Source organism: Ochotona princeps, chromosome 31 (genome assembly GCF_030435755.1).
Source record: "Ochotona princeps isolate mOchPri1 chromosome 31, mOchPri1.hap1, whole genome shotgun sequence".
Taxonomy (NCBI): Eukaryota; Metazoa; Chordata; class Mammalia; order Lagomorpha; family Ochotonidae; genus Ochotona; species Ochotona princeps.
Window position 1 is genome coordinate 9,703,923 of NC_080862.1, and position 26,350 is coordinate 9,730,272.

General features: G+C 49.6%; 1 protein-coding gene across 2 annotated transcripts in view; it reads right to left on the reverse strand.

Moving 5' to 3' along the window:
* Positions 1-560: 560 nt before the first annotated feature.
* Positions 561-26,350, reverse strand: part of RCL1 (RNA terminal phosphate cyclase like 1) — a 42,461-nt gene continuing 16,671 nt past the window's right edge. Inside the window, exons 4-9 of one of the 2 annotated variants that reach the window (XM_004591820.4) lie at positions 23,252-23,326; positions 22,262-22,386; positions 17,458-17,583; positions 14,737-14,893; positions 9,326-9,429; positions 561-1,165 (exon numbers count right to left, since the gene is read on the reverse strand). In XM_004591820.4, coding sequence (XP_004591877.2) covers positions 1,015-1,165; positions 9,326-9,429; positions 14,737-14,893; positions 17,458-17,583; positions 22,262-22,386; positions 23,252-23,326 — 738 coding nt within the window. In that variant the 3' untranslated portion in view covers positions 561-1,014. The remainder of the gene's footprint in view (positions 1,166-9,325; positions 9,430-14,736; positions 14,894-17,457; positions 17,584-22,261; positions 22,387-23,251; positions 23,327-26,350) is intronic. The other variant, XM_058657373.1, reaches the window with a different exon arrangement.

A 26,350-nucleotide genomic window follows, 5' to 3' on the forward strand; every position in this document is an offset into this window, starting at 1 on the left:
ATGAAAGAGGTGAGTCATCCAGCACCCGTGGTCCTTGGCTGTGCCACAAATCCATGGCATGAATGGCACCCCCACGTCCACCATGGGACCTGGGAACAGGAAATACCAATGCATCATGGAGTTCACGCCGCCTGCTAAGCTCTGCCTCTGTGGCAGGACTCCTATGCTTTCTGCTGGCATCTGGAAAAACAATAATAATCTAACTTCTTAGTTTAATGTGGGTAAAAAATCCCAGTACCTAACTGTACTAAATTTATATCTTTAAATCAGAAGATCTAATATATCTCTGCATTATGAAGCTTCAAAGGAACAAAATATCACTTTCTGAATTTTCTTGTGCAAAGAGTAACATTTGCACCAGAGCCACTGAGAACAAAGGAAATACAGAATACACCTGGGATCTGGAAAACGTCCAGAAACTTTAATTGGATCCATATCGCCATCCCCCAACCATCCCCCATGTGTGACGTCAACAGTGCAGAGGAACGGTGTTTATTCCATGACTGTGAGCCTTTCATTGGAATGCCAGTAATTCAACATCCCAGCTTCTGCCACTGCCACTGCACTGCGCCACTCATGAAGAGCTTCCCACACGTATTATATCTCTTTCCATCTTTGTAACAGACACGGAGACTTCATAAGTTAAGTCCTTGCGGAGAGAACAGACACAGACTGCATGGAGCTGGAAAATTCCCATGCGACGGAAGCCCAGGGCTGCCGGCGGCGGGAGCATGCCTGTTTCCGTTGGAACAGCAGCGGCTGCCCTGAAGGCACACTCCTCCTCCAGGAGAATCCAGGGAGCTCTCATGGTGACTGAAGAAATGGCAACGACAGGATATGGAGACTTCTGATTTGTAGAGACTGACAGCTTCTCCTCCTGGTGGGAAATTTAAGGAAGTCCTTAATAGCAGTGGTTAGCTTGTCCTGGATGAGCACATTCCCGCCTGGTCCCTTCTGAGGTCTTGGCAGCTTCGGCCTGGTCTGCAGGCAAGGGAGTCTGAGCTCATGACAGTATCACTTGAGGGTCTTGCTAAGGTTGGAGAAGCCAATGCCGACACAAGTGAGCAGTACTTTATCCCCGCCCTTGAGTTCTTCACCGCAGGCCTTGGTTTCAATTTTAAACATGATCTGGAAAAAGCTCTTCAAATGCCGCAAAAATTCTATCCTAAAAGAAAACAAACAAACAAAAAAGAAGCAAACAAACAAACAAAGAATTCATTTATACAAAAAAAAAAATCCCCCTCTCCCACCCAGGACCCTGATTTTGAAATTAGAATTTCTCTCATTAAATTGGATTAGACGGCACTCATTCACAGCCAGCTGGAGAGGATTCAGACAGCTTGTGGAGATGCATATAATATGGAAAGATTCCTTAAGCAGGAAAAACAGGTTACAGGTTAGTGGGACAGGTTAGTCTATGCACTCATTAAAGTGGTAATTTTTGAGTAGCCATGCGCAAACAAACATAACTGATGACTCAAAGTGTGAGCCAAAGATAACCAGCAGAACGATAGTTTTGAGGCCAAAACTGATAAAGCATCTCCCTGCCCTCTTCAACAATAATCTTCCATTGACTCAACAAATATTTGCTGAGTGTCTATTGTATATGCCAGGCACTGTTCATGCAGCCAATCCCTCTTGGTGTTGCAGCCAACCAAAAAGATAAGAAAAATCATTAAAATGTCTTGCCCGCAGGAAGATTTCAATCTAGAGGTATAAACAAGACCTGAAAGTTAAACATTCTTGAAGGACACTTTGGAAATGTGAAGGAAGCCAACAGCACAGATGAGAAAGAACTGTGGACCTAGCAGTTTCTGACCACCCTCCTCACAGTGACGGCATCCTTCCAAGAGTCTCTTGGGAACGGCAATGCTCTGGACCGAGGTGGTGGTTGACAGGCTTCCGCTGGCTTGCCCCGCCAGACTCCGCATCATTCCAACTAATCCCACTGCGACCCCCAAACGGAGACCCACTGCAACTGCCAATGAGGTAGTTCCCAAAGAACAGAACAGCCACTTGGAGAGTGAACCAAAGGATAGAAGATCTCTCTGTGTGTGCTTCTCCTTCTCTCTGTAAATGTGCCTTTCAAATAAATAAATAAACCTTTTAAAAAAAAAATGTAGAAACAACCCAAATGACCACCAGTTGATGGATGGATAAATTAAATGCGGTGTGTCGGGTACAGGAAGGATTCTCCAGGCAATAAAAGCAATGGAAGCACTATGGAACCTCAGCATGGGCCAACAAGGAGGCCGTTCATGCTGGGTGACAGGAGCCAGTCAGGGCCGTGTGCTGCACGGCTTTACCCATCACACAAAATGGGCCATCCACCGCAGAGGTGACAGAAGCCAGTCAGTGGGAGCCTGGAGCTTTGGGCTGTGGGAGGAATGCCCACTGAAAATGGGCAGGGGGCAGTTCTCTCTAAGGTAAAGAAACTGTTTTGCGACTCTGGTCAGACAACTCTGTGAAGATGCAAAAAAAAAAAAAAAAAAAATCATGAAATGATATACTATACACCGATAAACCGTGTGTGCTAGCTTAAACTGATAAACTGATGTGGCATGTGAACTGTAGCTCAATAAAACCATTTTAACAATGCGTTTGTGACCTTAATGAGGACATCCTGATGCTGGTTCCTATGCATTCCCCCTGTTTATTAAACTCAAAGTCTCCTGCATTGAAAGCTCCAGCCCTCGGCCCTGAGAGTACTAAGCTAGTCAGAGGAGGGGCAGGGCGACAGCGGGCAAGGCCAGTGCCATGCCTGCGTGGCTGACACCTTGGCTCTTGGGGCTGTGAGGTTAGCAGGGGCCACCTGGGCAGCACGCACTCGGCCCGGCGCTGCGTCTCTTTCACTTCACCTTTAGAGCAGCACCCCATCTGCCAGCTCTTCAGAGCCTTTCCAACCAATCCCCCACCCCACAGGACAGTCCTCTCCCTTAAGGGTCTGCATGGCCTCCTCTGCTTCTGGTAAATGCTTGTCACTGTCACTCCTCACATGGGCAAGTCCTGAGCACCTCAAGGGCAGTGACCTTCAGCACCCGAGGCCCTTTATGAGGCCCTCAGGAACCACACACTGAATCAGCCTCGGCGCTGGGCGTAAGCTGGAGGAGAGGCTCCTACACTCTTGGCAATGAAGGGAAGTCAGTTGTTTCTGCCCCTGCTGACTTTCCACTCTCATACACCAATCGCTCCGTTGCTGGTTTTTTGTTTTTTCTTTTCTCTCCATCTGTCCCCCTACCTCCCAGAACCTGTCTTAAGGAAAGAAGAAAGCAAACACATCAAACCCCTTGATCAACAGCCCACATCTGTGAGCAAGACTCGCAGCTAGCAGCAGCCAGTCGTCTCACCCACTCATCTGTATTCCGAGGAGGAAACAGTTTGTTCCCTGGCGCTGCTGCCTAGAACTCACACAGGCCTCGGGCACGCTCTGCCCCCCCCCCAAACTTCACCCAGGCGACTTCCTTCTGAATCACTCCACTATGCTGGAAACGCAGACACCCTCCCAGCTGGCAGGGCTCCTGAGGGGCCTCGGCTGGCTTGTGATCGCGTGGAGAAAGCAGAAGGGCAAAAGCACAGGCGTGAGTGTACAGGCCTACATATTTGCAGCTGTTGGGTGTTTGTAGTCTTTGCAACAGCCAGAAAAAGCAAACTCGGGGCCACTTTGCACACAATGTTCTGCCAGCCGTTCGGTGTTGTCTGGTGGAAGGCTGTACACAAGCCTGGAGCTTAAGGTACATTTCAGAATGCCTTTCCCTGCTGTCACGCTCCCCATGTGGCTGGGCGCTAAGGCTATTAAGAAGCAGAAATGCTCAGAAGCTGAGAAATAACCACAGATGGGTATTAAAATCCCAGTGAGCAACTTTTTAGGAAAATGAAAACCGAAGACTCTCCCCATACCTGCAAGGGTGCTTCAAAAGTTCACAAAAAAACTAGCAGCTAAGTTTATTACGGTACAGGAAAAATTTCAATGCATGCATTTTTTCATAATATGCATTCTCCACAAACTAACATATATATTTATTTGAGAGGTAGTGAGCTCTCTTTTACGAATTCACTCTCGAACGCCTGCACATGGCCAGGGCACAGCTGGGAGCTGGAAATTCAACCCAGGTTTCCCACGTTGAGTGACAGAGATCCAACTTCTCAAACTACCACCTGTTTGCCTGCCAGGGTGCATATTAGTGGGAAAGTAGAATTCAGGGAGGAGCCTGAACTCAAACCCATACCAACTGATGTGGGATGTGATCACCTTGGGCATATTGTAAGCACTAGGCCAAACAGTTGCCCCCAACCTTATCTTTTAATTGTTTTACAATGAACTGCTAAATATATTTATTTGAAAGGCAGAGAAAGAGAGAGATCTCCCATCTATTGATGCAGTCCCCCATATGCCCACCTCAAGTAGGGCTGGGCCACGCCAAAGTCAGAAGCTAGGAGCTTTATCTGAGTCCACCAAATGATTGGCAGGGACCCCAGCACTTGAGCCGCCACCTGCTGTTTCCCAGGATGCACATGAGTGGGAAGCTGGATCAGAAGTGGAGGAAGGACTTGAACCCAGGCACTGCCAAATGCGAGTCCTGAATGGTGGCTGAACCAGCGGAGTTGAACAGAAGCCTCACTCAGTGTAGGTCACACCCTCTCCAGCCCCAGAGTTCCGCATGGCTGCAGCTCCTCCAGGGGACCACCTCCTAAGTGCACAATCCTTGCCTTTCTCTTTCACAGTCTGCAAGTTCCCACTTTCTGGGTAAGACCACACAACCAAACAGCCAGGACAGAGGGCGTGGTGCAGTGAGGGCGACTCCACCCACGGCAGGCAAGCATGCTTGAAGGTAGGCCATGGGGGCGCTCCACGCATGCCCTATGCAGAATTTGTAACTCCTCACTTAGAGAACTGCATTTGTAGGGAGCTTCCCACCCTTCTTTGTGTTTCAGGACAGTCATTTATTTGAGAAAACAAATTAAAAACATCGACAATTGACTTTTGTATGAAAGCCTCCAGTCCCTCTGACAAGGAGTTTTCAGAGAATTGCGGCACAACTATGATCATTTTTCCTTTTGATTTTCAAAAGGTGGGTTGTTCTAGCTGCTGCTGACCATCAGCCTCATGGCCAACGAACTCCAGCAGCCCAGGGGTTCCTGATGGCGAGACTGCCGAGCCCCAGCCCCCGGACCTAGCCCCTCTCACCAGGTTCTCACCGTGTTAGAGAGCAGGGTGAGAGTGACTACAGAGGCAATAACTTGCGGCCAATCCCGCAGATACAAACCACAGCAAAGGGTTCTACACTTCCTTCCCCCACCAAGATTCCCCCAGAATTTGAGGGTAAATATGTCGAGGTAAGAGAAGAACTTCCCCAATTCTGACCCCTGGAGCCATCACCTGACAGCTCTAAAATACATCGGTGGTGCTTTCCCAAAGCCCTGTTGATTCACAGTTGCTAAACTCGTTTTCAGAGACAGCTGGAAACTGGGAACCAGACTGGTCATAACCCTGCGAGATGGAAATCCCAGCTCAATTGCAGCAGCAAGTCACTGCAGGCAGCACACCGAGCTTCCTCAGCTGAGAAGCTGGGTAACACCTTCATGCCAGATTATGCCAAATATGAGGCATCTTCAAAAAGTGCCTGGAAGATGTGCCTTCTGCAAAAACTACGTGCGGATTACAAAAATGTGCTTGCTCCCAAATGGCACTTTCCTTTCACCGTAGTTTTCCTGTGGACTCTCTGAAGTGTCCTTGTCTATGCTGGGGTCACACGCAACAAAGATGACAGGGCTGTGCAGCATTGGCAGCACGCTCTGGATTTGAAGGTCAAGCTGGGAGGCTGGGAGGACTCACTGACATCTGTGCACAAGCAGCACCAACCTCCCGAGCGTTCGTTATCTTGTCCCGTCTTCATGGGACTGTACTTCCACTGGCCCAGAAGTCCTGCGCTGCGGGTGATAAGCAAGCAGCTTCCAGCTTCCTAGAGTTAGAAAACAAACCAGCGGTATGGGGTACTTCCGGCTCTCCTGCAGAGAGTAGCATGGCATCCTGCCTTGGGCAAGGTCGCTGGGAATTCCTGTTCGTACGGTGATGGGAAGCAGAAGCTCTGCTGGGAAACCATCAGTGACTGAACCCCACTTACTCTCTGCCCACATGGCTGAAGCACTCTGGGCCTCCATCCTGACAATGCCAATGTCCACCCACTGAAGGGCTGAAAAGCTGGAGGCATCTAACATCACTCTTCGTACAGAATCGATGGGCATAACACACACACAAGTCGTTTCTGTAGAACTAAGAAGCAGCTAGTCATCTCTTCACTCAGGCCTAAGATCTCTCTAGGTGAGTTCAACACGCCTCCTGGTGGTCAGAGATCTGTCTGGGAGAGCGGACTACAGTAGGGAACAAGGGAGTGTCCAGAAAGCATCCGGGACACCTGACACTAACTTGGTTTCCCAAGGGCCTCACGAGCATGGCTGCACCTTGGCCAAGAGCACGACTTCCAGGGCATTCACTCGTCCTCTAGGTGAGACCAAGGCTCAGAGACATAAAATGTCAAGTCCACGACCTCCTTCCTGGTGGCTCCATGATAGGGCCAGGCAGACGTGGACCCCAAGGTCTGTGTCCTGGCAGAACCCAGCGAACCCTGATCATTAGAGGATCCTTTCACAACTTCTGCACCTGCTAAGGGAGCTGCCAGCTAATAACAGAGACCGTTTTCTTGTTGTAAGTTCAACTTCAAAAAAATTAAGTGCAAACACTTCGCAAGCAGAAAATTTAAGCTTTATGAAGGAAAGACTGAACCATCGTCACCAACCGTAAACCTCTTAAGAAAAGATATTTAACAGAAATAGACTCTCCATATACCAGCAGGTTATCCAATGCAATTTACTCTACTGAAAAAAAAAAGTCTGATTTTGCTGGGGAGTTTCACAGGGACTCACTTCTGAAAGTGAGCACCAGCGACCACCTACTGAGGCGAGACCAGGCAAGAGAACAGCGAGGAACTCGACGTTCTTACTTTCCAAAAGGGCTTGGACAGCAATTTCCTCTTAATCCCAGAACTCTGGAAATAGACATTCAAAAAAGCTATTTATGCAAGTCAACACATGTGCAAATTGCCAGAAGAAACATATTAAAAAAAAAAGAAAAAAAGAAAAAAAAAAGAGACGGTCTTGTTTCTGGTTTTCTTTAGACATTTGAGGTTTCACAAAAACATTTCTATGATTCTAAATGCTCATAAAAATAAATGTGATGGTTTGCTTGCCAGAGCTCTTGAATCCAACTAGAATAAGCTGTCAGCCTCCCAGCTCTCCCCCCATACACACCACGATGACCCTGGCTATAACTGTGTCCCCTTTCAGCACTGATGGAACCCCTAAATACAACGGGAACTTTGTCAATTGGAGCCCACCTTCAACATTTGCTTCTGTAGGCTGCTCAGACATAGATACAGCTTTCTGGAGAATAACAACTCCCCTCCCTCTGTTGGTGTTAGCTAACCCAAAAGAAGGGAAGCCCACTTCAGGGCAGGTCCCTCAGCAAGAAAGCCCTGGCAGGGCAGGTCATCTAGAAGGCGGAGAAGGTCTCTGAACCCCAGTGCCAAACACATTATCTTCAGTCTGTCCTACTCCTTAAAAGTTCCATTCAGAGTGAACGATTCTGCTTTCTCGGGCGATGCAGGCAGTTTAGGTAAGGTAAGCAGTGACTGTTCGGTGAGGGATTTGCTATGGAAAACACAGGACTTTACAAAATGTCCAGTCACCATCTCCAACAAGGCTGCTGGTTGGAAAAGATTATAAAAGACCTTGGAACCAAATTGAAAAATTTCCCAGAAACTTGAAATTTAAAAAAAAAAAAATGTTAAAAAATAAAAACACATATCCCATTTTTCACATAATGTTCTGCCCAAGTTGTGTCCCAGGACCACACACATTCAGCAGCAAGGCCTCCTGCTGTGTGAGTGATCAGGCAGTCTGCTGCTCTGGAGTAGCTGCTGGCGAAAGCAACAGCATTGAAAGGACTTGAAGAGCTTGCAGGGCCAAGGTAGACCCACAGCTGGCAGCCACTTCCAGCCACTTCTACGGGAAGCCCATCTCTGCAGTTTTGCGGTGCTATACTCCCAGCTCTTAGTGCCTCTCCAAAGGCTTCACCAACCACCAAGTGAAGTATCAGCCAAGTCGGCTACCGATGTCAGCATGCCTCTTAGGGATTATGCAATTCCGGGTTTTCTGGCCTGGGGAACACTGTCCACAAGTCGTCAAGAGACAATGTTCCTTACCAAGTTCTGGCTTATCTGCCTTCCTGTACTGCTAACAACAGATTCTCTTTCACTTTCCTGTTGCAAAATAACCTTCCACTACCAACTCAAGGGGCAGGGAGTAGGAGGGAGAGGGTAGGGGTAAGAGTAAGAAGAAGCCTCCAGGAGCAGAGTCTTTACGGCTCCTAGTTTTCATGCCCGGAAGCCAGGCTAAAAGCTGCACTGCTGCGCCAGCACTCCCGGTCCCTCTCTCCATGTGATGGCACCACCATTCTTCAGTTATCACAGTACTGTACCTTTCAGATATACAGCATCGGTACCATGATAACCGAAAAAGGACAGTTCAGTCCCGTATCCCTCCAAGTGTTTCTTACCGGCCAGCTGATCACCCACAGATGACTGCAGAGCCATCTGGACGGACGGAAGCACACGTGTCCACACAGGACTCATGTCGGTGCTCCAAAAGGGGGATCTTGGCAGTCCGTTTCAGCTAGAGGGAAGCTTCTTTCACTGTGCTGCCTGTTCCTACTTCCCATCCTCTGATGGAGCTGTGCTTTGCAGACTGCTTACTCTCACACCTAAGCAGACAACTTCTGCCTAACAGACACAACGCAAACTCACCCCCACAGTCTCCCTACAGGCACAGTAACATTACCATCAACCTTACCTTGCCTCATCTTTTCTAGCCAACTCATGTCTTACCATCCCAGACAAAAAAATCCGTTTCTCCACAGCAAGTAAGACTGACAAAGGAAGAATTAAAACAAAAGGGGGGGTAGGGATAAAATACAAGCTGTACAGAACTAGGAGTTTACCTCCAAAAGGAAACGACATCTAAAGCATAGACAGGAGGGGAAAAAAAAAGACTGCCCAAGAAATAAGCAGCAATGTTTATTGCATGGGAATCGAGGTGGGAATGAAGGAAGAAAGGCAGGCAAAAACTCCTTCTGCATAAAAAAAAAAAATACTAGATTAACAGTGACAGCTGCAAGCCATCGCGTAGCCTGACTGCACGCAACACGGTGTCACTCTGTGCGATCAGGCCATTCAAGTGGACAGGGTGACAAGAGAGAAGGAAGAAGACTCACGTGTAAGGAGACAGTGGCCCCAAGAGGACTTTGGAAACATCCTGCTGTCCAAGGGTCATGAGCAGCAGGGCCAGGCTCTGGTTGGTCGAATCCACACATCCACCCTGCAAACACAAACACTTTAATGATTAAAAACACTGCAGAAGCTGCAAGGGGCAAAGCAACAAAAGACAGGAAGGGGAAAAAAAAAGAATCAGAAACACATACTCAGAAGCAACAGATGTCAAGAGGCGAGTGGTGATGGAACAAGACAAGCCTAGAAGATGAGGCCTCGTGACAACCGACAGGCAGAGCAGCCGTAGCAGCTGACACGAGGCACAGACGGTCACAGTTCCTCAAGACGAGGTGGTGGAAAGCCAGTGACTCCCACGGAATCAGAGCATTTGATCAAGTGTAAGCAGTGAACACCCTGGGAGATGCTAGTCTACCCCAGGGGTCAGACAGTGTTCATATATATTTTTAAAGATTTCTTTATTTTTATAGGAAAGGCAAATAATACAGAGAGGAGGAGAGACAGAGAAGAAGATCTTCCATCCGTCAATTCATTCCCCAAGTGGCCACCATGGCCGAAGCTTAGCTGATCCAATGCCAGGAACAGGGGCTTCTTCCCATGGGTATATGATCCCAAGGCTTTGGGCCATCCTTGACTGCTTTCCCAGGCCACAAGCAGGGAGCTGGATGGGAGCGGGGCTACCAGGATTAGAACTGGCACCCATATGGGATCCGGGCAAGTGCAAGGCGAGGACTTCAGCTGCTAGGCTACTGCGCTGGGCCCAACAGTGCTCATATTTACTTAACACAACTGAACCACCACTAATCCCCAAAAGAGTCTTACACCAACCTATTGAAATCCAACTTGACACATGAACCCCCTCCTCCACCTGCTCGCTTCCCGTATGACTTAAACCCCACCGTGGTAGGGTCAGATCCCTCCATTCTTGAGACTTCTATGTTATCATCCCCATCCTCCGCCTCTCTCCTTCCTTTTTCCTCAGTAAGCGCAACAGAAACCTCTTCTGCGACATCCTCGTGATGGACAGCAACCTGCTGCGGCTGCCCTTCCTCTATCCTTCTTGGAGTTTCTCAACTGACTCGGCCCTCTGGCTTCTCACACACACTGCTGACACGGATGTCCGCGCCTTCACAAATGTCTTCTGATCGTTCTAGGATAATCTGACTTATAGTGATGCAGACTTGCATTTACACAGGAAATCAAAAGGACCTTCTGTCTGTTTTGTGCAGAGCTCACAAGAAGGCCAGTCAGTGGGCATCCCCACTCCCTCCCGTTTGATGGCTCCAAGATGGGAAATACACCAATCCTGTTTTCTGGTTGTCAGGCTGTACGCAGTAGGCCCAACAGTGGTAGTCAGGACATCCCTACCCTAACTTAGGGTGTGAGCCTCCTGCTGGCTCTTCCTTAATGGCTGAATACAAGGAGCTTTCTCATTAGCAGATTTTAAGATAACAATGTTTTCCCCACACAAAAAGGAAAAACTTGATCCCCATGGGAAATATGAGGATCCTGTGTCACAGGTCTTGCTACGTTCCATATGACTGCCAAGGGGGAGTGGGGGAGGGTATGACCACCTGACACTAAAGGAAGACTTTGCAGGGTGGGGCTGGAATTGGCCCAGGAGAGAGGAGGGAAGACCAGGAAGAGGGGAAGCAACACCCCAGGGTCCAGTAAGGATCAGCCAGCAGGCAGGTCTGAAAGGGATTTGACAGGCAGAGGAAGGAGGTGGGTTGGCCAGAGCAGTAGCACCATTCTAACAAGGTCAAGGTTCCTCTCTCAGGACAGTGAGGAAGTGGTGAGGGTCAGGAACTAGGAGGTTAGACAGGTGTTAAAGAGCCGAGACTGCGAGTGACAAGGAGGTTGGAGGACTTGAAGAGTCAGGGCAGAGGCAGTGGACGGAGCGGGTCGGGCGGAAGCCACAGAGAGGGCAGCTCCAGCCGTCGGGGAGAGAAGCAGGAGGGCCTGGCAACCCGTGGGGAACAAATGCCAACAGCAGGGATGAGATCAGTAAGATGGCAGAGCTTCTCCAAAAGGAACACATGTTGAATGCTCTTTGAAATCGTGTCACATCCCGGATCTGCACAGAACTGCTCAAACAAAAAAAAACAAAAAAAAACCATGAAGTCATTCCACCCTTTCAATAATTAAACATGATAGATACACAAAGGAAGTTCTCTTAATAGACTAAAATGAAACAAACAAATTTGGTCCAGATACTATAAAATGGTCTAAAGTAGATCTCAATTAGAGGAAAGGAAAAAAAAATAGCTTAACCAGGCTGCAGTTTTTCATCTGGTGGACTGGTGGGCTGCCCTTTGCCCCTGAAGCTTACACTCTATTTATAGGGACAGAAACCCACACTCCAGCTGTGCCCGTGGGCTCCACAGGACCCTTCTGTAACATGATGCTTCCAATCCCCCCAAGGGTCTATTAGGAAGGGACCCAAAGTACCTCTCTGGGCAGAAGAGGGCCTTGAGGCCACCACAGGACAAAGGATGGGAAACCTGCAGAGGCCAGCAAGGGACTGGGGCACACAGAGGACACAGCCGCCTTTTTCTCCAGCCCCCGTGAGGAGATGGCTGAACGGGAGCATGCAGTAACCGGCAGGTTAACTCCGGGATCACTTAGTCCTCCACTTGTACTCAGTACTCATCTTTCAAGGGTCCACTAAATTTAGCATCAAGCTTTGAAATGATTCAGTGCGCACCAAATACTGGAGGCCAGACTGGGGCTGCGGGAGACTGACAAAAAGGGAACCTGCTCCTTCGGGATTCCAGCTCCTACCTGCACAATTTCCCCAGGGATGAGGTCACTGCAGGTTGTTTGGGATTGAGAAACAGCTGATTCTCATTTAGGGCTGAGGAGCTGTGTTTCAGAACGGGAGCAGTCGGTACCCCTAAGCTGCCTTCTGTGCTTAAGTCAACCGTGGGGAGCACTGTCCATGACCTCAGCTTCACCTACCACGTGACGAACAGACTGGCCCAATGGCAAAAAAAAAAAAAAAAAAAAAATTTCAAAAGAAAAACAAAAAATCATCCCTCTGCCTGTATTACTAACATCCTTTCCCTGGGCTCAGTGAGAATTTTCGTGATTTGATACAGTGCAAAATGTCCTTGGAGACCACAGAGATGACAAAGAACTCAGAAGAAACATCCAGATGAATGCAAAGAGAGAAGCCTCGCGTGTCCTTTGGGGCAGAAGAGAGAGATTTCACAAACACTCCGCATCCTTCAGCAGCAACCCATCCGGGGCACAGTGCTGGCCAGCACTCAGTTCCACCACACGCGGCCTGGCACACACACAGCAGACATTCCCACCTCCCCAGGACTGGCTCAACATCTGTGTGTGGAGAAGATTTCACCACCGCGTGCGCGCATGTGTGTTTGTATGTGTGTGTGTGTCCCAGGCAAAACGGACATCTCAGAACCACATGCGGGGCATTCCTCTTCCCGCGCGTATGTGGGATCTGAGAGCATGCACCTCCAGGCAACCGACCTTATTCCTTTGGCCGCCCTCTCCCTCTTCCTTACTTTCGGTCCCGTCCACACTGGGAGCATCAGTGTGTCGGCACAAGCACGTGTACTATGCACACACATTCCCGGACAGTTCAACCGACGGGCTGCATTGGTGTGAGCTGTGGCACCCCATCCCATTAGCAGAGCTGCACCCGTAAAATGGCAGCTGGTTCAAGTGTCCTGTGCTCTGGGGCGTCCTTTCTCTGCCCTTGTTATGGGGTGCAGCCTGTGATAGCCAGCACCCACTGACAGTGGGCAAATGAAATTTGGCTGTGTCCCCCAACCTCTGTCCTGAAGGTGGGTCCTAACAGCAATGGGATAGTAACTGCATCCTCAACCACTTCCCCCACATCCTAAATGAGCCAGGATATTGGAAGTCCAATTAGTCTAGGTGTTTTTAGCTCTAAGCCCAGTTCCTGTTCCTGCCCATCCTAACGAGCACTAATCAACTCTTTAGCCCACAACCCTTAGCTATTCCCTCCAGCCCACCTGTGACTCACCTATCAACTGAGAGGGGACGGTATTGTGTTGTGTGTAACCAACCACTCCCCTCACAAGCCCCTTTAAAAGGCCTGTGAAGCAGGGGTTCTCACTCTTTCTGGCCAGGTGCTTCTGTTACTCTGCCACCTCGTCTCTTGGCTGGCCCAGGACAGGTAATCCCCTGAGCATGGTCCCTGTGTGCTGCTTAGGTGAGGCAATGGTTATAATGATGTTGTTTATGGTATGTGTACTATCTGGAGTTCCAGGAGAGGTGAGGCCTAGCAGTGATGGAATGTGGGCAGAGAAGCCAGGGAAAGGTGAATGTCTGCAGCTTTGTAAGTGTGTCCAGGTTCTTTGTGTGTGTGACCAGGTTATTTGTTGCATGTCTCTTAGGATAACATATATTGTTGGGGAAGCTGCGACATAGGTCTTCAGCTTAATGGATGGACTTAAGGATGATGACCATTTGTTTCTTTTGGGATTATGATTAGGTGGATTGCTGTATGGACTTGTAATTTGCTATTGTGCTCTGTTGTCTTCAAGCTTGATTAATAAAGACTCCTTAATAAACCTTAGACATGTCTGGTGTGATCTCGCTCGCATCCTGCAACACCCTGTGTTCCCATGTTTTCCCTACCATGCTGTAACATAGGCCTGCCTTCCTGAAATGTACTTCTGTGTTCAGGAATACACTGAGAAATCTAGTCTGCTGGCACGACTTCATGTTTGAACTAATTATTGTATGCAAATCCAGATTTCCAGCTTCTCATGAAGAACCTGAAAACAACAGCCTCAGTTTTCACGAGGGCAGCATCCTCCTTGGCCAGGGTAGCATACCAGTCCCTACATTATCTTATGGAAATCATTCACTTTTACCTTTTCCCTTTTATGACTCTGTCCAGCTGCTTCCTCAACCCACAGCTAAAAGTTGCCAACCAGGCCTGGTGTGATGGCCTAGTGGCTAAATCCTCACCTTGAAAGTGCTGGGATCCTATATGGACACCAGTTTGTGTCTGGAAGAATCTGGAAAGAATCATTCCAGTTCTTGGATCCATACCACTTGACAAATCTTAACTGAGTTCCCAGCTCCTTCCTGGTTGTGGATGTCCAGGCATCTGGACAGCGAGCCAGTAGCCAGAAGTTCTACTGGTCCATCTGTCTCTCTGTGCCCTGCCCCCGGCTCCTTCACAAACACATAGGAGAAAGTGTGCTCTGGGACTGGATCCATGTTCATCTTGTTTCACCTAGTTAACAGGAAACCGTTCCATCAGTGGGAACTGGTTAATTCTTGGCTTCAGCCCTTGGAAGAGGAAGAGATGTTTCTAGGGAGCAAGGATGAGAGCATGGCAACCCACTGCTTCATGACCACTGCTCTCCCAGAAGCCTTCAGGCCGAGGGCTTACCCTGTAGATTTCTTCCAGCAGCAGCCGGGCGCAGTTCTTGCCAAGGTCCTCCGGAAGCACAGCTGCCCCCTGGCCCTGGGGGTTGGAGGCCAGTTCAGCACCGAGGAAGGTCCCGTTGGTGGTCTCGGCAACCAGAGACAAGCCAAAGCCTGGTGACCTGGGGATTTAAGGCACAGACACTGAGTGGGGCGAATGGCGAGGGGCCCATGCTCTCCAGGACACAGAGAAGATGAAAGCCTTCTGGGTGGCACTATGTCCTAAGGCTTCCTTCCTGTCCCATTAGGCTGACTGGAGTTTCCACTCACTGATGCATAGCGAGACGATGTGGTGAGGGCTCACAAACAGAACCTAAGAGACACACAAAGTCCCGCTGCTTTTCCTATTAGCCGTCCTACCCCTTCTCTTCTCCCTCCCCTCCTGCCCTAAAAAGGCTCCTCCTGTGGAGCCGGCAATAACCAACAGGATGTGATAACATGAACAAGAGCTACCGAGACCATGTTGGGCACCTGCTTTCTGGAAGTTACCGAGGTGGGAGTTTTGCAAACAGTACGCTGTGATACGACAACTCTGCAATGCAGATATTACTATCTTCATTTCACAAATGAGGGAATGCAGAGATTAAGCAACTGCGCTGAGGCCACAGGGCTAGGAAGTGACACACAGAGGTGAGCTGCAAACATGGGTCTTCTGGACTCCAAAACCTTTGCAAGTTCTCCACCCCAGTGCTCACTCAGTCCTTCGCCACACCACACCCAGAGGCACGTGGCCCTACAGAGCATCGGATTAAATCTTCTGGAGAAACAGCAGCCTTTTTCCTGCACAAGCCAAAGCGATCTAGAGAACAAAAACCTTGACATTTTTATACCTGAGGGACAGCTCCAAGCTCAGAATTTCATTAATATAACAAAGCAGATGGCATCGTGTTTTGTCCCAGGGTGTTTCCATTACCCAACAACCACAACTTAAGACCCTTCTTGACCAGGACCACGAAGGCCTCATTTGCTCACACATCCAACATCTAGGGGAAAGCATGCAGGACTCAGAAACTTCGGTGTGCCGTGGGTAAGCACAGGAATTTCTACCCTCACGGGGCTTAGTGTCAACCAGGCTGACTAAACACACACACAAACAAACAAAAAAATAAATAAAAACATGCACTTCTCCGTAAAATTCAAATCTACTTGGCTCAGTTTTCTCTTAAGGAAATGTCATCAGATGTGGCAGCCTTTTCGACAATACACTGTGCACGCAACTGTGACACAGACCTGTCACCACGAACACAAGCTGTGCTTAGAGAACACCTTCCAGGCATCCACTAGGAGACTAACCCAACCACTGTATGAGAAACACTGTGCAAGATGAATGACAGCAATCAGTCTGTCCTTGCTTCTTTCTTTTAAGCTCATGTTTCAATCCTACATCTAGTCAGGATGGAATGTATCTTTTTCTTTTTTTTTTTTTTTTAAAGATTTATTCATTTTTATTACAGCCAGATATACACAGAGGAGGAGAGACAGAGAGGAAGATCTTCCATCCGATGATTCACTCTCCAAGTGAGCCACAACGGGCCGATGCGCGCCGATCCGATGCCGGGAACCTGGAACCTCTTCCGGGTCTCCCACGCGGGTGCAGGGTCCCAACGCATTGGGCCATCCTCAACTGCTTTCCCAGGCCACAAGCAGGGAGCTGGATGGGAAGTGGAGCTGCCAGGATTAGAACCGGCGCCCATATGGGATCCCGGGGCTTTCAAGGCGAGGACTTTAGCCGCTAGGCCACGCCGCCGGGCCCTATCTTTTTCTTTTTTAAGTATATATTTGAAAGTGGAAGTGACAGAGAGAGAGAGGTGAGAGATTTTCCACCCACTGCTTTCACTCCCCAGGTGGCCACGATGGCCAGAACTGGATCAGGCCGCAACAGGGAAGCAGGGGCTCCATCTGGGTCTCCACTGCAGTAACAGGGTCCCAAGTACTTGGGCCATCTTACAGCGCTTTTCCTAGGCCATCAGCAGGGGATTAGAAGGCAAGCAGAGCAGGGAGGGACACAAACTGATGCTGGCATCTCAGGCAGTGGCCTTACTTGCTATGTGTGTACCAAGGGAAGGGTTGCATGCAACATGGCCCATTCAGGCAAACTTTCCAGACACTCTGAGTCATAAGGAATAAACTGACATGGTACCACATGGAAAACTTCACCATAAACCCAAGCTGCCACTGAGTCGCTGGTCAGGAGGCAACAAGGGACACCCAGCCCAGCAGTGTTGGCAGTGGTACACACTAACGAAGATCAGAAAACGAGGGCAGGGAGACCCGGACACGGGCCACCACCACTGCCACTTCCCTCCACGTGCCTGTCACCTCACCCTCTTGCCATCCATATAGCTTTTTTGAGGTGTGTTACGGTTTTGAACAGGATTGTGGAAGTGATCAGGATTAGAACTGGTCATTAGGAATGAGTCCTAGTGGCTTTTGAAGGGGATGTAACACTGACCAACATACTTGTTCCCCATTTCCCATCATCATACTATACACCTCCTTGGGACTCTGCCAGCCAGAGGACACTGCCAGATGGGGCCCCTAAACCTTGTACCCCTAACTGCCATGAGCCAAAACCATTCCTCCTCCAGCTGCCTGACCTCCGAGCTGGCAGTCTGAAGTTTAACCAGAAAAGGCACAGAGGACACACCGCTGGGGCAGCCGCAGCAGCAGCCTCCTGAGCACTCACTTGCCCGAGCTGACTCCTTTCATGTGGTCCGTGTAGATGTAGATGTCAGGTATGAACTTGTTGAGGATGCTCCTGGCCGAGTCCACGATCCGGTTGGCCATCTGAGGAGACACGCGGACAGAGTATCTGCGACTCCGAGTTAAGGACATCACCACCTGGCTGGGGCTCCGCACGTGCAACTGTCCCAACACACAGTTGTTCAATTTCCTAACTCCAGTTACTTCATTTCATAGCACCATAACTCAACCTATTATTATTGAAGGCTTAAGTAGTCAAGGTTGGACAGAAGGGGGCAAAAAAAATCTAAACAGCACACGGAGTGAAAAGCAGATTAAAACCCTTGAACCCTGCTCCCAGCCCCGAACCCCAACACCTGCCCTCTTAGGGCCACACGCCAGGCTCCTCTGAGATGCAACACCGGGGGGACCTTCTATTTCCTTGTCATTCCCACTGCTGCAAACAATGAGCTTTTCACTAAGACCCTGTCCAGAACAGACACTGCGCAGGGACTGACGCGGGCCAAGGGCGATCCCACCTCCTGGAACATTGGCAGGAGAAGTTAAGTGAAAGCCCACAACGGCCGCTATTCAACCAAGACCCAAACAGGTCTTTCTACCTTTCAGAGCACCCTCTCTTTCATTTAAGACTCACTGCCTGTGTGGGTGAGAGACCCCTCACATTTCCCACATTACGGTTAAAATACTGTCAATCTGCATTCCTACAACATGGAACCCGGAAATCAAAGAAGATACGCGTTAGTTGACTTGGCCACAGAAATGGGTTTCTCTCCAACCCCACAGCACAAAGAAAAAGTAAATACATACTGAGCATTTCCCACGTACCAATGCACAACCAAGAACAGGCTGTATCAGTGAGAAAGAAACAGAAGTGAAACGCTCAGAGATTTTGCAAGGAATTCGACTTGGCAGCTGGTCCCCGCTCTAGGACCCAACGTGGACATTAAACCAGATGACCACCTCCGCCTCACACAGCCGTGTCTCCCAGGGATTCCTGAACATCCCAGACCCCACGATCAACCTCCCCAGCTGGCACCATGACACCCTCTACCCACGCAAGCTTCACCCTGGACAGCCTGGCCTCACCCTCCCAGCCCCCAGCTCCCCGGCTCTCAGGCAGCCTGCCGCCAGCACCCACCTGTGCTGCCCCCCGCCCCTCCGACATACACACGCGTGGTTCTTGCTCGCTGGTGAGCCTGCACACTCCACAGCGGCAGACATTTCCTTCCTTTGCCCCTCACGACTCTTTAACACACTACTTTGGTACACAGAAATGCTCGATAAATATTTGACTTGACGCAAAGGACAAACCTGAAGTGAGGAAGGAGCAAAGAGGGATTTCAATTACACACACACACAGCCCAATGACATCACAAGTTGCCTGTGCAGAATGTAATTCTAACCCCGGGCAGCCCAGACAAACAGTCCTGGCTCTCCTAGCCTGGGGACCCATGGGTGCCATCCTTTGAGGGCCGAGGCTGCACACTCTCCTCGGGGAAGGCACGGGATGGGATCTGCCACTGGCTGCAGTTGTCTCCTCCAACACCTTCTCAACACAGCAGCCCTGTGCCTGGGATCTCAATTCTCAGCTCCGGGTCTTCCAGGAGGACAACCAGGACAGAGAACTGACACAGCTTCACTCTGCAGCTCGAAAGATAAGAAAAATGGGAGGGTAATGGACTACTTCAGGGCCGACAGAAGATAACCCTAAAAGTCAGAGCGGTAAAACAAAAGGGCAAAGGAGAATGAAGGCTGGCAGCACCGAGTTACTTAGGGGTGTGCGGCTGGACAGGGAGGCCCTCCTAAGGGATGGTCCAGTGCCAACTTGTGGAATCAGACTGAGTCCAAGGTCCCCCCGGGGCCGACATGCTGCCTGAAGTGCCTGAACTTTCCCTGGGCTCCCAATTCACCAGGAAAGGAAGAACCATAAGACCCGTCCCTTGGAGTTTACAGACCTAAATGAAACACTGCACGTGAAGCGCTTGGTGGCTGGACTGTCAAGCGTCAGTTACTGCTTGCCCTGTTATGTGACTGCAACCTTCACATCCTAAAACACAGATTCTCTTTTCAGGAAGCCGGGCCCTCTCTGAGGATCTGAGAAAAACTACAGCCTCTCTCCCAAGAAACAGGTGCACATTCAGCTCTGCAGGCATCCTGAAATCCATTTAGGAACGCCATAGCAAGGCCTAATATTCGAGACAAGTCCATAGCTACAGGCCATATGGGACTCCAGCTTTTGCCTTCCCTGATGTTCAAGGTCAGAAACCAGAGATGTGCGTGGCAGGAGGTGCGGTAGCAAGCGAGACAGACAGACAGACAGACAGACAGACACTGAAAGGGCATCCCCACAGTCACCAAGAGGAGACTGTATCAGCTCACAAATACCAAATCAGTCACCTCTTCCACCTCGACCCCAGTTTAAGCCCTGGGACCGCACCACAGGAGTGGCCCTTTGTCTACCACCACACCGGCCAGCAGAGGCAATGCAGCCAGCACAGGTAACGCCTGCCCGAGTCCCAGCAGCTCCCTCCCAGACCCTGGCCAGGCATCATCACTGTGTAGGAAGCAAGTGGCCCAACATGCACTCTGGAGGTAACCCAGTACAAACCACAAACGCACACAACAACAGGACTGGTTCTCCCAGCTGGAGCCCTCCCACGGGAAACAGAGCCCCCTAGCTCAGTCGAGCCAGGCAGCTAACCTCACAAGTAAAACACTGCAAAACCAAATACAGCCTTTTCTGAAGGCGGCTCTTTCTCCACCAAGGCTCCAAAGCTGGCAAGCAAAAAAGTGATCTTTGCAACCCACATTCCTTTGCGGTGTTTGCTAACTGGGCAGCACTGGCAGCCCAGTGGCTGCAAGGGTTCCAGCCAGGAATCCGAGCCAGGGGTGGGTGTCCACTTTCCCCAGGGTTCAGAGGGAGTCTCTGTACCCACAGAGAGCTATTCGGGATGATGATGAAGGGGTCCCATCCTCTGCCACATGGAAAAGTAGGAACTTGGGACCTCACAAGTTATCTTCCTGGCTCAGATGCTACAGAGGAAAAGTTCTAAGAGCACTACACAGGGAACCAGAGAAGAAAAAAAAATTTACACTCAAGGCGCCCCAGGCACTTGCAGCAAGGTCTCTGTAAGACCCAGGCAGGAGCCTTCTGTGTTTCCTAGCAGCATCAGAGGATGACAGCACGCTTCTGCACTCCCAGTACAAAACTTCCAGGGGCACCCAGGGAGGAAACCCTGCGGGGAAACTCAACGTTGTTATGGCTGGATCGTGTCACCAAGCAGAGCATACTGCTGGGATTCACAGTGCCCAGCTATGGGGCCTGGGCTCCCTGCAGAGCTGCCTGCTCTAATCCAGCCATGGGGAAACAAACCACCAGGGAAAATGCCTCAACCTGGCCTCAAGGTGTGTTCCATTTCACAGGCTACAACCCGACGGCCATCAACAGGGCAAGGGAGATGTGTGAGGTTCTCTCTAAGGCAGAATACAAAGTGACCGAGATTAATCTCCAAGTAAATGACATGGGATCAACTAGAAAAGCCAAATTTTGGAGGGTTTTTTTTTTAATAATGGAGATTTTAAAATTTTTTTTTATTTATTTGTCCACTTCCATTGTGTTTCAAGGGTAGAGAAATAGAGATCTTCTATCTATTGGTTCACTCCGGAAATGTCTATACCAGTCACAGCTGGGCCAAGACAAAACCAGGAATCAGGAATTCAATCCAGATCCCCTGTGTGAGTAGCAAGAACCCAACTACTTGGGTCATTATCTGATGCTTGGTTATGGTGCAAATTAGCAGGAAGCTAGAATTAGCAGGAAGCAGAGCCGGGATTCAAATCCAGGAACTCTGATGTGGATATTGGGTATGCCAACTGACACCTTAACAACCGTGTTAAACACATACCCTGCATGTTTGGTTTTAACAACAAAACCTAGTTATACTGCATTGCCATTGCTCTGTATAGCCTTGTTCTAACTCCTCAGAGTTGAATACCCCCTAGTTAACTTAAATATCAGCAAGTGAGGCTCCTAGGATGCCTCACCAGCCTGCACATGTTCTCATATACACAAGGCTTGGCCCTTTCACGGTCCCAGGACAACCACGCAGGGCACAGACCATCCTCCAGGGAAGCTCTGTTCTATCTTCCTCAGACTTTAGGCAGCACACCTAGCTCAATCTCTCACCTCAGCCACTGCTCTCTCCACCCTGTGGCCATGAGCCAACGTGCACTCTGGAGGGCAAGGCATGGCTCAAGTGCTTGGCCCCCTGACATCTACATGGAAAACTAGATTGACTTCCTGGGCTCCTAGCTTTGATCTGGCCTAGACTAGGGCTGTTTCCAAGCACTTCGGGAGTCAACCAGAGGAAGCAAGATCTCCTTCCTGTGTCTCCGCATTTCACATTCAAGCCAAACTTAACACGGAAGATGAATGTGCTTGCACACTTGTTTCCTTTACTGGGTGATGAGCTCGTCTCAGGAAGGCGCTGCAGCACAATCCCAGCCTCAAAACCAAAGCCCTTGGAACGCTATCCATGCTAGGGAGCTACGTTTTTAGGGATATATAGTATGCCCCATCCCCAAAAATCACTCACAAAAAAAACCAGTAAGACAGCCCATCTAATCATGGTGAAGCAGATGATAAAACACCATGTCTCACAACGAAGACCTTCCTGAGACGGCTGTGTGAAATGCAAGGCCACGTGGGACGACGTGAAGCCTCCGGCCTCATTCTTACCTCGGTGAGGCAAGGAAAACTAGCAAACATACACCAAAGCAAAGGATACGCCATCCCTCGGATACGCTTGATTTTCCCCGGGTCTGTGAGCTGAACGGGCTTCAGGACCTTCTTCACGGGACACGAGAAAAGCACCTCGCCGCCTCCTCCAGGAGGCATGCCCCGCCGCAGGATCTGCACAGAAGGTGAGGAAAGTGAGACCAGGATGCAGCAAAGCCTTGGATCACCGGACGTCCAACCCCGGGGCATTTATGCCAACAGCACAGACATCCCTTTATCCTCAGCCTGCCAACCCCTCTAGACCAGTGGCACCTCCTGCTGGCTCTAACAGGGCAGCCAGTCCAGGGTGCGTCGGGAAGAATGGTGCCCCTGGACCAACAGTCAAAGACCAAGTGACCTGCCCAGGGGCATCTGCTCCCATCAGTGTCACCACGGGCAGGTTCTTTCCTCTTCACCCCCTCAGGATGCGTCTCTTCATCCTCAAAATGAGGAACTGGCCATTTCTTAACTATCATCCACTTCTTTTTTCCCTCCTGGGTCAACAAAATGTGGTTATTTCCTCCTGTTTAACAACGTTAATTTACAAGGCAGAGATGCTAAGTGGTTTAATATATTCAGTGTTAAGGCAATGGACTGCTAATAATTCCTTTTGACAGTAAAATGGAACAGATGGCTGAATTACTTCTTGATGTCAGAAATCCCAAAATCTCTCCAAGGCATCTCTGGGTCAGAGATGCTGCAGGCCAGCATACTCCTGCTCTACTTACTTAGCCGCTTGGACAGAGCTGGTAGGAGGACTAAAGGAGTTGACACCAGTATCTATGTAAATTGCCTCCAAAGGCCCCTCCTACAATGTGCTGGCTAATTCTGTCATCACTAAAGGGCCCCTTTCGGTTCCAAGTCTGCGTGGTTGCTTCTTGAGTCCTGTCGACGTTCTGATTAGACACACACAAATACACACACGCGCGCGCACACACACACACACACACACACACACACACACAGCTCTTCCAGCAGGCTGCTGTTCATGCAGTCTTACCTTTAGCTCAAATGATTCACCATCAATTCCAAACTGCTTCAACAGGGGAAGTGCTGTTGCCTTGAGGACATCAACCTAAGATGTTATTTGAAGGAGAAGAAGAGGTTTAATTAGCCTATGGCAGATAGGAGGAAGGGCCCAGAGCAGGCGAGGCCCAGCAGCCTGCAGATGTCAGCCAAGCGGAGCAGGGCTGCTGGCTCACAGATGGGGGTCTTATAAGCCACTCTGCCGAGCTTGGCCATGCTCACTTACAGTACAGTAAATGTGACCTTCTGCTACCTGGCAATCATTGTGTGGAGCACTTACCACCATGCAGAAAGCAGGGACGGAGAAACTGAACACAAACCCATGCTCTCAGGTACAAACACGACAGCAGAAACAATCACTCTTAGTTACAACTATATATATAGTTTGTGCCAATATGGATTTTTTTTTAAGAGTTAGAACTGGTGGCACTGCAGGCCAAAGGAATCCCAATGCTGGTGGTTCTTCCATGTGGGTAGAGTGTTGGAGAATCATCACCTCAAGCAGCAACAACACCAGACTGCAAATACCACAATATCCACAGCTTAGCAAGATTTTGCAAAGTGTTACTGTGATCTCTCCACCCCAGAGCTGCTGCGGGGAGGGCTCGCTTACTCCCTTGTGGATGCCCCACAGCTAACAGGATGACATCCACATCGCACAGACCTAGCAGGTCGGTGAATGCTGCCTTAGTTATCTTACAGGACAAGAGACAGGCCCTTCTCGACCCAGGAGCCAGCAGACAGTGAGGGCAGACACAGCCATGGCAGGGAGTGAAAACATCAGTTCTAGTCCCAGCTCAGCCCTACTCAGCTGTCTGGTCTCTGGCAAGAAAATCACAACTCTCTGACTGTCCTGGTCTCTAAGACGAGCGTCTCTCGGAGGCTTGTCTCCAAACATCCGCTGATTCAAATCAAGAGACAAAGCATTAACCAGGCTCCCAGGGACCAAGCAAACATTCTGACACCTGAAAATCACCCAGAAGTAGAAGATGTTCAGAACGCGCCAGCTACAACAGGGGCAGTACCTTAAGAACTTTTAGTAAAGACCAGCTAATTTCGACTAAATAATACAGCTAAACAGACCTAAAAATACAGCTGGGGCTAGCGTTGTGGTACAGGAAGCCGAGTCGCTGCCTGCAAAACCGCGATTCCATCTGACTGCCAGTCCTGTTTGTTCCACTCCCTGACACAGCTCTCTGTGAAGGCATCGGCGAGGGCAGCAAAGGTTGGCCAAGCACCCAGGGTGGCATGGCCCAGTCCTCGCTGTTGCAGACATCTGCAGAGTGACTAACAGGTGCAAGATCCACCTACCTGTCCCTTTCTCTCTTTACCTTTCCAAGAAAAAAGCATTTTTTTTAAAAAGTATTTTATTTTGCATTGGAAAGGCAGATTTAGAGAAGGAAAGACAGAAAGATCTTCCATCCGCTGGTTGCAATGGCCAAAGCTGAGCCAACCTGAAGCCAGGAGCAGGAGCCTCCTCTAGGTCTCCTGGGTGCAGGGGCCCAAGTATTTGAGCCACCCTACGCTGCCTTCCAGGGCCACAAGCAGGGAGCTGAGTGGGAGGTAGAGCAGCTGGGACACGAACCGGCACCCATATGAGTTGCCGGCACTTGTAGGCTGAGGATTAGCCTATCGAGCCACTGTGCTGGCCTCCAAATAAATAAATATCTAAAAGGAACTTAATATAGTCATCTATCACATAACAACAGGGATCAGTTCTGAGAAATACATTAGGTCATTCCGCTTGTGCAAAAATCAGAGTATACTTACAAAGACCTGTACAGAAGTGCATATGGTATAGTTCACTGCATACTTTTGTTACTGTTGGTACTTTATAGAATTTATTTTTTTTAATTTATTTATTTTTATTACAAAGTCAGATATACAGAGAGCAGAAGAGAGAGAGAGGAAGATCTTCCGTCCGATGATTCACTCTCCAAGTGAGCTGCAACGGCCGGTGCTGTGCCGATCCAGAGCCAAGAGCCAGGAACTTCTTCCAGGTCTCCCACATGGGTGCAGGGTCCCAAGGTTTTGGGCCGGCCTGGTCTGCTTTCCCAGGCCACAAGCAGGGAGCTGGATGGGAAGTGGAGCTGCTGGGGTTAGAACCGGCGCCCATATGGGATCCTGGCGCGTTCAAGGCAAGGACGTTAGCCATTAGGCCACGCCGTCGGGCCCTACTTTATAGAATTTATTAAAAACTAAGACACACACATATCAGCCTAGCCCAACACATGGTTGGGATCATCACCAACATTTCTATTTTCTACCACCACCCACATCCTGACCCACTGAGCAACCCTCAAAGCTAAGGACCCACATGGGGTTGTCCTCACACTGGCTTCTGACGCCTCCTGAAGGACCTGAGGTTGAAAAATACAAGCAGAAAAAACTTAACAAAAATATAGATAGCAAACACATAAGAGACGAGTGTTACGAAGTAATGGGATTAAGCTGCCGTTTACAACACAAGCTCCTTACAATGCGCCATCTCGAGTCCCGACTGCTCCACTTCTGATCCAGCTCCCTGCTAACGCACCAGAGCCCCTGGACCCACACGAGAGACCCGGATGAAGCTCATGGCTTCAGGTGGGCCTAGCACTGGGCAGAGCAGCCAATGAGGACGTGAACTACCAGAAGGAAGATCTCTGTTTCTTCCCCCACCTCTCTCTCTGTCGTTCAAATAAGTAAAATCAATCTTTTAAAACAAAAAAAAGTAAATACATACAGCACTAACACAGCCGTCTCTCACTGCATCACACAGTCGCATCACTGCATTTTTGCACAACCGGCAGCGTAGCAGCCTCTCTTACACCTCCATCACTACACGCTTAGGAGCTCTGTGTTGCACTGGGGCTTTCTGACAATGTACACAATCATGAGACACCAAGAATATTCCAGTTCCACTCCAGCTTTACGAGACCGCTGTGGTGTACGCTCTCTGTCGTAGGTGAAAACCTCGTTACACAGTCCGTGAATACCCGATATATTGCAACTGCCGGAACTGAGGGGAATTCTAGCTGGGCCAGAACTCGGGGCAGCTGGGCACCAGGCTACACCAAATTCTGAAAAAAAA